This window comes from Manacus candei, unplaced genomic scaffold (genome assembly GCF_025592945.1).
Source record: "Manacus candei isolate 608988 ecotype Guabito, Panama unplaced genomic scaffold, ASM2559294v1 h1tg000060l, whole genome shotgun sequence".
NCBI lineage: Eukaryota > Metazoa > Chordata > Aves > Passeriformes > Pipridae > Manacus > Manacus candei.
In genome coordinates this window covers 1,634,177-1,646,424 of record NW_026138108.1, presented here as the reverse complement: position 1 = coordinate 1,646,424, position 12,248 = coordinate 1,634,177, and the positions used below count along the sequence as shown (strand labels likewise).

General features: G+C 36.6%; 1 protein-coding gene across 15 annotated transcripts in view; it reads right to left on the bottom strand.

Moving 5' to 3' along the window:
• The window catches only part of CPT1A (carnitine palmitoyltransferase 1A), a 37,598-nt gene that overhangs the window by 18,207 nt on the left and 7,143 nt on the right, over positions 1-12,248 (bottom strand). For 3 of the 15 annotated variants that reach the window (XM_051803782.1, XM_051803778.1, XM_051803772.1), the window contains exons 2-8: positions 7,243-7,330; positions 6,955-7,109; positions 5,846-5,985; positions 5,285-5,456; positions 2,106-2,207; positions 1,290-1,427; positions 336-413 (exon numbers count right to left, since the gene is read on the bottom strand). In XM_051803782.1, the coding sequence (XP_051659742.1) occupies positions 336-413; positions 1,290-1,427; positions 2,106-2,207; positions 5,285-5,456; positions 5,846-5,985; positions 6,955-7,095 (771 nt within the window). In that variant the 5' untranslated portion in view covers positions 7,096-7,109; positions 7,243-7,330. Of the gene's footprint in view, positions 1-335; positions 414-1,289; positions 1,428-2,105; positions 2,208-4,366; positions 4,416-5,284; positions 5,457-5,845; positions 5,986-6,954; positions 7,110-7,242; positions 7,389-7,783; positions 7,881-8,718; positions 8,882-12,248 lie in introns of those variants that run through there. The other 12 variants (XM_051803773.1, XM_051803770.1, XM_051803769.1 and 9 more) reach the window with 7 other exon arrangements.

The following is a 12,248-nucleotide window of genomic DNA, read 5'->3' as shown; positions in this document are numbered from 1 at the left end:
CTTTGATTTGTGTTACCCATGCAGTTTTACATGGAGTTTTTGAAAGAGTGCTTGCTGCAATAAGCACAAAAACATGTAAGTAATTACTGTATGAGTTTGCCAAAGTGGCAGATGTGCTAGGTTTGTTATTAAGACAGATGTACTTAAAGTACTTCAAGTACTCAAGGTACCTGAATGTACGTGAAGGCATTGGCTGCAGACTATATTAAAGAAAGGAAAATGAATGTTACATACTAAATGGCAATGGATTTCTAAGCAGGAGGATATCACAAAGTAAGACACCTGGCAGAAATGTTAGTGCCTGACACATAAGGTGTTTATAAGCATTTACCTACCATTGCAAAATAGTTACTATTAACCATAATTGGTCCACGTCCTCTAAGGTAGATATATTCTTCCCACCAATCACTAACCTGAAGGAGGAAGGAAAACAAAAGCAGTAAAATCTCATAATTTCCACAGTTTGTTTTTAGGTTAATGGCTCCACAAGACAACATTCCATACAGAAGCAGGAAGGAAACTTCTAATTTGCCTCCCTACTTAAAAAAAGACATCAAAAAACCCCCCTAATTTCTGTCAAACTTCAGGGAAAACAGCAAAAAAAGCAGTGAAAGAATTAAGTTAAATTCAGCTGTAGATCTCTGATAAGGTTCCAAAGAAGTCATGATCTCAAGATAATATTTGAAAATGTATCAGATCTCCTGAATGCTTTGCAGCCTTTGCCAGGACAGCTTAGGCTACTGGGTACAGATATATGCTTCATAATATATCACAAAGGAATTATGTTACAGTTCTCACTGTGATGCTAGGGTTTGGGTCTTCTTTTTGGTAAGAAAAAAAAGAAAAAAGAAAGAACAGAGCAACAACAATATTATTACAATTCTTTATTTTTCTTCTATATGATTCAGCTGCTCTATATTACAAAATTGGTCTAAATGAGTCTTCTAAACTATCTGGGTAGCCAGACCCATTGTTGAGTTATCAAGCTCAACAAGTAAATAAACAGACCCCAAAAGCAATCCTATCAGCAAAAGCTAAATCACCTGCTCCAGAATAACAAACACAAAATAAGGATTCATTTTTTCAAGTTCCATTCACCACACTGTTTACCAAATCACACAAATTATTTATGTGCAAAATCAGGTGGTCTCACACATACTTTACAAAAATATTAGGCAGTTTCAATTTCCTTCTTTTGCATTTAAGAAATAATGAAGTTTAAGCCAAAAAGGGCAACAGGGAACAAATAATGTCATTTGAACAACTGAGCCTTCTATTTATACACTCACATAATTGGTGGCCCACCAGGATTTTAGCTTCAAATACCACTGAAGCCTTGGTCCCAAATTAAATGCAAAGTCTTTGGCCAGACCCTCCATTCTTCTGAACTTTTCATCATCCATTAGTGGCCGAACTGATTCCAGATACTAGAATACAGGAAAAGAATCAGCATCAGTACAGTAACAAATAAGTAGCTTCTCACCATTCCTACTAAAGCATTTTAACAGCAAATACACATTATCCAGTCTCAACCCATGAGACTGCAAATACTACAGTTCTAAAATAAGAGTGTATGCTCTTCTAAATGTCTGCTGCAAACTTCAAAAAATAAGATACTTTTCCAGACATTTTTCAGCAAACCACAAGTGGAAGAGGTTACTTTTCTAAAGATATATTTTCCACTCAAGAGGGGAAGATATACAGGTAGATTTTTTTTCATCTCTAAAAATGAAACCTTCAGTTTCTGTGACATACTGTCATACTTACACACTTTGCTGTAAGGCTGTGTGTCATAACACACACATTTACCTGCTCAACCTGTGGAAGACAATAAAAGGGGTATGCTCCAAAACCCTGGAAATCACACTTTGTGGCACAGTCTTACAACAACTGACTTCATGCCATCCAATATGAATTACACTGGCTTCTAACTGTCACCAGATCAGTGGTTTGTCACAGCCTTTATTTTAATTTCTATGCAGAAGTTTGAATCCATCACACAATATTAATACTGCCATCCAATACTTCTATAAGACATGGCACCCCCCCCCATCTAAATACGGATTTAATGTTACTGAATAAAATAAATCAGTGAATGTACACACCCTATTGACTGTGTCTTTAACAGCTGGAACTGGCAATCGTGGTAAAGATGTCTGGAAACTGTATAACATGGGTTTACGTCCTGAGAACAGTTTTACAAGGGCCTGAAGAAAAGCAAAAATAAACACCACAAATTATTAGGTGCAGCAAAAGAAAAATTACAGAGTAAAAGTGTAATGTAATTCAGTTCTTTTCAGTGGTAAATTATATTGTACTAAATTTAGGAGACTAGCATATTTATCACTGTTTCACAAATAAAAAAGGCATTGACAGAAACTAACTCCCTAAAGGTTAAACAATATGTCAGTGGAAGACAAAGACGGTTATAGTAATTTCTGACTTTCCAGTCAATTTTCTTGTCATTAGACAATAATGCTGTTTTATGTATGGCACATCTTGATCTCAGTAGAAAATAAAGACAGTTACTTAGCACTTCTTTTCTTCATATATTCCCCTCTGTAAAGATTAAAAAACCAAGTCTACCAGTCGATCTTTTACTATACTACATAGTAGATACTACAAAAATACCTGTACTGCACTTCAAAACAGGAATCAAGACTGTCACTCAGCCAAGGTTTCTAGGTAACTATAGCCACCTTCAAAAATACTAATTATGCTTTGGTATCATGGTTTAATGTTTTCCAAAGTTATAGCTCAACATCAACAATAGGATTGATATCACAGGGAATTAATTCAAGCATATCTCTGCTAGTCTACTACATGATTTGAACATATAAAATTGTGCAAGCATGCCAGCGTTATACTCAGTGCTTGTGTTACAACCCTCTTCCACAGGAGACTGAAAACAGAAGCAGCATTTCTGTCTACAACTACTTTTCAGCTGCAGCACACAGTAGGCTGAAAGTCTAAACCATGCAAGTTCTAGGTTATACATGAAAGGATTTTGACAGTGTCACCCTATTTCAGCATGAAAGTGAGGTTAAGCATTATTCCAACAATCCAGTGGAACCTTTAAATCTTGGTCCAATATATTATGTCATATACTGTATATGAGCCAACAGACTAAAGACAGAAGAAAACAGAGGACGTAATTTCACTACTAAATTCCGAAAACTTCTCCCTTCTGTCTCCCGTTCAACTGACAAAACTATTAGTTAAAATGTAGAGTGTTTCCTCCCTCTCAATTTCCTTGATCAGTACTTCTAGAGGAGGTTATTTCAAGCAGCACAAAACTCTTAAGAATTGCAGAGTATTTCCAGCAAGAAAGACCTCCCTGCAAATGGATCTGTATCAGAGCCATCTGATGTACACAGATGCACCACAGTGATCGGCCCAATAAAATCTATTTGTGCTTCATGACAAGATAAATTTGAAACCAGGCGGGAAAGAAAAAACTCAGCTTTCCATATGAAAATCTAATTCCATACTTGGGGACAATTTTATTCCAGAACTCTTAAGCCAGAAAAGGCTAAAGTTACCTTCAGACAGAGAATACCTGCTCAACTGACAAAATTCAGCAAACAGATTTCGTGGTATTTACCTCTTAAGCAAACTTGTAGCAGAAAATTTATAAAGTTTGAGACCATTAAAGTGATCTGACAGACACACACACTTCATTACATCTGATTTCATACACAGACACAGAAAATAATGTCATTCTAGCATATGTTGCATCTGTTCACAGATGATTACTATTTTTTAACTAATTAAAATAATTTATTTAATTTTTTAAAACTGGAACTAATAATTGCATTTTCCCCTTACCACTGGTACAGGAAATTTGACTTTAGAAGATGAAATATGTTCATTAGAAGTGTCACCAGACTTCCAACCAGTCTGAAAAATCATGTTGTATTGTGACTGAAATCAGAGCTCAGGTTTTTGACTGGCATAACTATTTGAACAGAAAACTGTATTATAAAAATTATTATAAAAATATGGAAAGCTAAGGTAGTTGGAGCTGTTTAACTAGCAAGATCAGTCTTCTCTTTTGTTTGGTCTAGTTAAAGAGAGAATAAGATCTTAAAATAAGTTTTCATAGTAAGTATAGATGAGACTGCTGAGCAAAAACCTTTAGCATTCTGTATTCTTAAAACATATATAATACACAACGAAATACATATGCAACATATATGATAGGAGAAATTTATAAATATGATATGCAACAAAGCATGGTAAGTAGCATTACAGTTCATACTCTTTAAAGTTCAATAAGGCAATATTAAGAGCTTTAAAAATATCTGGTAGGACATGCTGAAAACCAAGGCAGCTAGAGCTTCAAGCAATTGACAGAAAACCTTACCATTCAGAGCCTCTGGACTGTACAAATTCAAGTCACGAGGCTGATACCGCTTCCAGGAGAAACCATCAATTAGAAATTTCATTTGTAACAGACAAACATTAAATTCTATTTTAGTGTACCATTCTGGATACCTGTCCTTGAACATATTTCATACTAAATCATGACACGTGCCTAGGTTAATGCACACCAGTTAATTTTTGAGGCTGCAGAGACTAATTTTATCATAGTATGGTACTTCAGTTATTTCTACAACGATACTGCCAAAAGTGAGTTTAAACAATTTAGACCAAGCAGCAAAACCCCACTTCATCTCTTGCAGCACCTATATCTACATTTCCTGTCATATCCTTTAAGAATCCTTTTCCAAAGCACCACAATAATCCACAGGAGATAAAGCACTCTCATCTTACCCCTATATGAAAACTGCATAACAAGCCACCTCCACCTTATGCTTCTTCTCTAACTTGTTTTGGAGGCATACCAGTAAATCAATTGAAAGGACACTCAATATTATTTTCTTCAAGCATAAGAATAATTTCATAATGGATGACCAGAAATCCTAACATTTCAACAAAGAATTGGGGTAGCACTTTCTGTGAAGACAAGATTCTTTGGTGCTGCAGGTCAAATTCTTGCACACAGAGAAAAGGTAGGTATTTCAGTCACACGGTCCCAAGGCATTGGCAAATTTAGAAGTATTCTTGAAGTGTTTTACTCTTCCTTCTATAAGGCCAGAAAAAATAGTTTAATTACAGTACTAGAAGGGTGACAGTAACTAGTAGAAATAGCTGCCTAACAGCCTCCTGTCCCATGACACAGAAAACAGAAGTAGAGAAAAAAATACAAGATTTTCTTTTAGGGCTTTGAATACCAATAAGACAGAAGTTAAGATGAAACAGGAAGACAACATATCCTTACCATCCAACACTTGGTGCCTGTAGTAAGCTTGCCGTGTTCAGAGAACATCCAACCATGGTAGGAAAGCAGCATTTTCAGAGAGTAGCGCATTGTGACAATAAGGGCAACCCAAAGCCCAGTGCCAAAAAGCACTCCACTCACGATGTTCTGTGTTTGGTTTGACATGTAGCCACTATTCAAAACAAAAGCCAGCACATGCCAGTTAATGTCTGTTTAAGTTCCAAAGAGAAGCTGATATGGCAAACCTAAGTTTAATGGTACTACAGGCAGGCATTGCACAAGCTTTATGCCTGCTTACCCCTTTTTCATAAGCTTCTTTCCAAACACCTTTTCATGCATCAAGATCAAAGGCCACAAAAGTTGCCAAATGTGCTTCCCAAATACTCAGAAAACAATGCAGTAATACTGGTATAACAACCTACCTATTTCATACCCTCATACATCTGTTTATTTGGCTTACCCTCTCACAACCATAGATCCCAAAACTGATACATTTTAAACAGTATCTGCAAATAAAACCGATTTCTCTTTAGAGGAAAAGTAACTTTTCTGTCTACTTACGTTGTATCAAGTGTTTTGTTGATTTTAGCTATAATTCCTAAGGAAGGATCAATTTTGGCATACATTGTTGACATCACACCCACAACTACAATAAGCCAGCTAGATGGGCTAGCAGGATAAACGCCGGTGATAATTCCATTCTGGAAAGAAAAGCCTTCACATAATTTTTTCATACCAAAGTGGTTGACTTCATATTACCATGAAAAGACATTTAAGTCATTTAGTTTTAAACAAGTAGTTAAGCTTATCCAACGTTTTCTTACATAGGCTGATCTCAGGAGTAGGGAATGGATTTAGTTAAGTTTGACTACTACAGAAAATTGTCACATTAATATCAAGAATTAAAGGAACTTTTAAGTTCTCTTACCGAACAAGACACTGAGAATCAGAATCAAGATTTTTTTTTTTTTATAATTTAAATGGTCCTCCTCATAGCTAGTTTTATATGAAAATTGTAATAAGACTGTTGTTAATATGCTTATGTTTTTGAAAGAGATGTTGAAGATAGCCTGTAGCTTATGTAGATTGATAAGTATTTGTTTTGTTAGTAGCATTTATAATCTCATGAACAAAACAGTAAGTTCACAAGGATTTATATCAAATACCTCATTGGAAACAATACTACATAGCATAAGTTGTACAAGACAGATGCTCAGGCAACTTTTTGAAAACAGCAAACCTTCTCCTTAATTTGTAAATTTGATTTTATATATTCTTTGCCAAAATAAAGAGTGTAGTCTTGTACCTCTAAGAGATATGACATTAAAAAACACAACTAGTTGTATTTTTGACTTAAGCTAAAAGAATATATAATTACGTGATGCATTACGAAGAGAATGAAGTCAATTAAAGCTATTATTAATTCCTACATGTTTCATCTTGCTTCCACAGAATACATCAAAAACATGTACTCTTTCAGTCTTTACAGCATTACTCAGTGCTATTTTCTTCAGTATCCTTTGTATTAACTAAAACCTACACAAGTCTTTCACAATGAGGAACTTCATTTGCCATAAAGGAAAAAAAAAGTTTTGCCTAACAAAACTCCAATAAATCTATAAAGCATTAAATAACCCTCAGGTTTAGTGGATTTGAGTAATTTGGCATACCTTGAATCTGATGAACTTTTTCTTCCATGAATAGACACCAGATAGGTAAATTTGTTTGAGTGCCTCATGGCTCATTCGTAGGTCAATCCCATCTGGAGTTACTGTAAATTGAAAAGCTACTGCCTGATGAGCTTCCGCCATTTTCACAGGGAGTTCTGCCAAAAAACAAAGTTAAAAAATAAATACTTCCTTCTCATTCAACAAAACTAGAAGCTAGCCCATTTCTAGAAAGATATATTCTACACCATAATTTTGGGGAAGATTTCCAAGTAGGAAAAATTTACATACAGTACTTGCCTCTTCCTTACAGACTATGCTTGCACTTCGGTCTGACTGTCCGGTTTGTTAATTAAGGTACCTCTTCTGTCCACCACAGCTGAAAATGGAAGCAAAACACTCCTGTAACTCCAGCATTTTGGTAGCACCGCAGCAAGCTGAATATTGAGCATATACACAATACAAAAAAAAAAAAATATCAGAGCAGAGTAGAAAAAGCCATAATATTTGGAAAAAGGATATCACAGCTACAGAGCATCTCCCTCTTAATGATAAAGGCAATTCAGCAAATGGGTTTTTTCATCCTTTTGAAACAAAAGATACCTAAAGTTTTCGCCTCAGCTAGCAAATCAGAGCTGCTTCTGGCCATATCTTTCACTGAAATTTTTTTCATATCTTAATTTCAAGCTGATTACTCACACCAATAAGACACTATATAGTCCCTATGGCTCTGAGCTCTGACTGGCACATAACTGCAAAAATCAAAATTATGCAGAGTAGAGGAAATTCTGATAGACTGTCATCCTCTATTGAATGGTATGTAAGGACTAACCAGTGCAGTTTAGCTGGACACTTCAAAAGCAGTTTATTATGACTGCAGTGCTGCTCCTCTAGTCTGTAAATTTTCTACTATGTCAAAGTCCTCTGAAACACAAAGAACGGGTGCAAAAGTGTATGAGTAGACAACTAGGGAACATAAATACTTGGAATGCAGCAGTAACAGTAGGTTTAGGAAACAAATGCATAATAAATAAAAGAGAAGGAGTACTAGGCAAATATGAACAAAGTAAGTGCTGCTACACATCATCTAGTAAGGTTGCTGACCAACAGGCAGGGACTGCAATATTTAAAGTGCCTATCTGTAGATCAGCCTGCAAAGATCCACCTCTGCAATGCAACTACTGCTACAGTGGCTGATGGTAATTCACAGATCTCCCAAATCCATCAGCCACTGCTCAAGTTTTAGAACCCGTGTTCTGAGGGAATCAGGCTTCTCTGTTTCCAGAGGGGTAGCTAAAGCTCACAGTATCCTACAGATAGTATGTAATTCGATCTATGCGCATACAGCATCTGATTAGGAAACAAAGAACCCAAATCAGCTTTGAAGACCGGTTTAGAAAGTTTTAAAACAAGCCCTGTATGTCCTAATAACAACTGCAATTTGTAGTACTTAATGACTCAGTCACTAACAACTACTTATATGGGCCCTGCTGTATGAGGAAGTCAAAGTCAGCTGTCCATTCATTCATTTAAATTGTTCAGCACCAGCTGACGTTGAGACCAAAACTGCAACAGAGCAATAAAACAGAGACAGGCAGCAGCAATACATGGTATAACCTGGGCTCAACAGGGGTTGCAAAAGGGGAAAGTATTCAAAGTTAAGAATTTACCATATGTTTAGCAGTACTATTAAGACTAGGATCAAAAAAACCCCAACAAACACAAACAAAAGACCCCAACCATATCCACATACAGAGAATCAGGCACCTGGATTTGTCTCAAGAAGGGCCAACAGGTTCTGCAGTTCACTCATGGAATTTTATATTTTAGAATGCCAATGTCTTAAGTACCAGATCTACTAGTTTTCTTACCCTTCACCTCCCCTCTGACTTTTCGGCTTGGAAATTTGTAATTAATCTCCTCTCTGTTTCTGAAAGGAAAGAATTTCAGGAACTCTCATTTTTAGGCACATGCTTTTTTACTGTTGAAGACATAAAAATAGCATTAATTGTGAACAATTAACCTGACATTTTAATGAATTAAAATTTAGCATGCTCATAAAATGAAACATGCTTCAGTAAGGAAAATATTCCTCATTCCCAAATGAAAAAATATTAATCCAGCAAGAATTAATCCCGAATCCAGTAAACAAATACAGTCCAGTTCTAGGACTGTACTGCTTGACCTTAGGATGTGAAACAATAAAACGGCCTGTTTCTTTTCATATTCTTTTTCCTTTACTTAAGAAAACCATAAGCCTTTAAGAGCGCCCTGAATTATGATGGCTGAATACCAAAGGCTTCCTGAAGTCTCTTTCTCTGAACACTTGTTTTCCTCCTTCAAGGCGAGTTTAATCATAAGCCGCTGTACACTTCCCCTCTGCTGCATTCCTGCACTGCCACGTGCTCGCAAGGAAAGTAGGTAAAAGGGCACGGGCCGGAGGCGCATGCCTTAGACTTTTAAACTTGACTTGCCACTGTTCCTAAGGCAGCACCCACATCAATCAGCTAACACACACTGAAACAATGGCTTCTGCTAACTTCAGGCATTTTAATCTGCAACATATTTCTGTATGGCATACACTAATTGACCTCGTTCCCAGCAGAGAGCCATAAACAACAGCTTTTGACTTTCTTAGCAGTTTGGCCAAGTCTTACTCAAAGAGGAAAAAAAAAAAATCCAGCACAATTATTTCTAAAAGTAATCTGAAATGGCTATTTTCATTCCTTTCAGTGTCCTCCAGTAATATTAATATATCTTCAAAAACCACACACTTGCCCCTTACAATTTGGTATATTGATCGTTTGGGGTTTTTTTTCCTGTTTATTTAAAGAAGAAAGCTGCCTGTTCCTTGCTCTTATCTGGTTTTACTTCAATTCAAACATGCTGTAACATCTGCAGATGTTTCTCCTCTTCCTTTTTCATACCTCTGCTTGAGCCAAACAAAACTTAGCACAATTTTTTTTCCATTGTTGTAAGCAAGTACTGCTATGTCGGATGTCACTTTTAAGTCAAGAAAACACAAAGCACACTAGAAAGCCTAAGTCGTGATGGTCTGAAAAACTATGCTGCTACACCTCCTATGCATAAAGCATCCTCAGGCTGCTGTTTTTGCAGTTTCAGGACATTTATACCACAAAGCCTGACGTTTAACTGACAGACCTTACGACTTCAGGACATTATGACACTGAACTGTCTGTGTTAGGGCTTACGTGTTCCTACAGTCACAGAAGGAGATAAGAGCCTCAGCTCTGGGAAATCTGAAGCTAAGAGAGGCCCCATGTGAAGGATGCTTCCATTTAAGACAGGCATGCAAGAAGTTACTCCTGGTTGGTAATGTCTCTCTGAATCACACAATACAGAACACAATGTCTAAAAGACAGTGAAAGAATTACCATGCGCGTTTTAAAACACACCAAGCCACGATACAGCAGTTAAATGTATTATGCTACACTGCACAAAACTAGGTATTAATTTCTGAAGTGGTTACTTTTGGAAATGCTACTGAGTATGAATCTTCTTGTGTTTCTGTAGATTTCATAAGCTTTATATGGATAAAATAATAGGGCTAAAAAAGAGTTAAGTCACCACCTATACTTCATAAAAAGCAACTCCTCTGCTTTAAGGAGATGTCACCTCTTATCACAGAATTCATCCTAAACACTTGCTTCCCATACATTGCTTGCCTCATGCAATCCACTTTTCCCCTCCATTTCCTCTTCCTCTGGAACAGAGAGAACCCTGCTGTTTCCCCATGTCAGAAGTTCAAACATCCAATGGAAAGACACATATTATTTAAATGTAGTTTTCACATCTATAGCTCCTTTTCCTGGAAAGGAAGTAAGTTAACAGGGAGGAAAACTGGAGAGAAGTCTTACTCACGTGATCCAGAACAGCTAAAACCTTGATGAGAGACTTAATTCTATGACTCTCACTTGCAAGTTACCTCGGTAATTTAGTCTGACCCTGTCCTCACAGATTTTTAACATCTATTTATAGATTAGCTTTTATATGCAAGGCATACAACTGTCAGTGACCAAACCAAGTTCACAAAACAATTGTCTCCAATTATTCTACTCTGACAACCAAGGACTGACAGTCTTCTTCAAAAAGCAGTGGTTGCTGCATACAGTTTCTCTGAGTACTCTGCTACATACCACCACACACAGGTTTCATACTGCCAGAGCTCTCAAACAGACGCCTTTGGCACCCAAACCACTGCGTTCATAGATGGTGGGTAGACTTGCAGCAGTACATGTATGATGGCAGCTCTGAATTCAGAATTACCTGTAAAATGGCAGTTCTGAATTCCCAATTACCTGGAAGTCCTCATAACTTCATGGAGGTGCAAGGTACCACCAATAAAGCAATGAGAAGCATCTTATCACATGGACTCTGCCTTCTGACTCCTGCCAAGTTCCTACGAGGCAAGCTTAGAAGTGAACAACCAAACCATAACAGAAGCCTGCCCCTGCAGAATTTTTTGTTCATTCATAAAAATAAAGTTAAAACTTCAAATTTTAGCTTAGCACTCACGTTTCAAAAAGAAATAGAGACTGCTGAGAAATATGATACTAAATCATTTAAAGTTACATTGCTTAAGGAAGCTTTCAAGATGGGAAGTGGAGAGAAATATCAGATGAAAGTACATTAAACCCAATTTTAATTAGCAAACATACTTAAAAACTGTATTAAAATTTCCATTTAAAGCTAGACACCTTAAACTAAGAAGGTCTTGGAAAACCTTCTTAGTTTAGCAAGTACCCCAAACTCTTGGTCTGACCCCAAAACAGTTTATTTCAAAGAGAAAAGCAGGGCAGGGAGGGAATCTATTTCTATTAACATGCAAAGCAGTAAGAGTTACTGTTTGAATGCTAAAAGCAGCCACAGAGAACTGGAAAATAATTCTGGAGTTCTCACAAGTTCTCGTAAAACACTTCAACTCTGAAACCTGTTTAAAAATTGAAAACGTTGAAGTTTTATCCAGTATTTTACTGCCCACAGATAAGATCTCCTTTCAGAAGGTGAGCTTGCTACAGCTTTTGGTAGAAAACAGACACTCAAAAAGTTTATTTTGTATGTTTATTTGACAAAATAATTTGACACTTTAGGATAGATCACTGAATTCCAAGAGTCTGAGGACAGACTTAGTGAAATCAGAGCCAGTACTAAAACATTAAGACATCTGCGCTGTGTTTGTGCTGAGACAGTGACCAAATATTTTCTCTCAGCTGTGTAAGCTATCATTATGGAAATCTGTATTTTCTACTCTCCTAAAAAAACCAAAAATACAAACA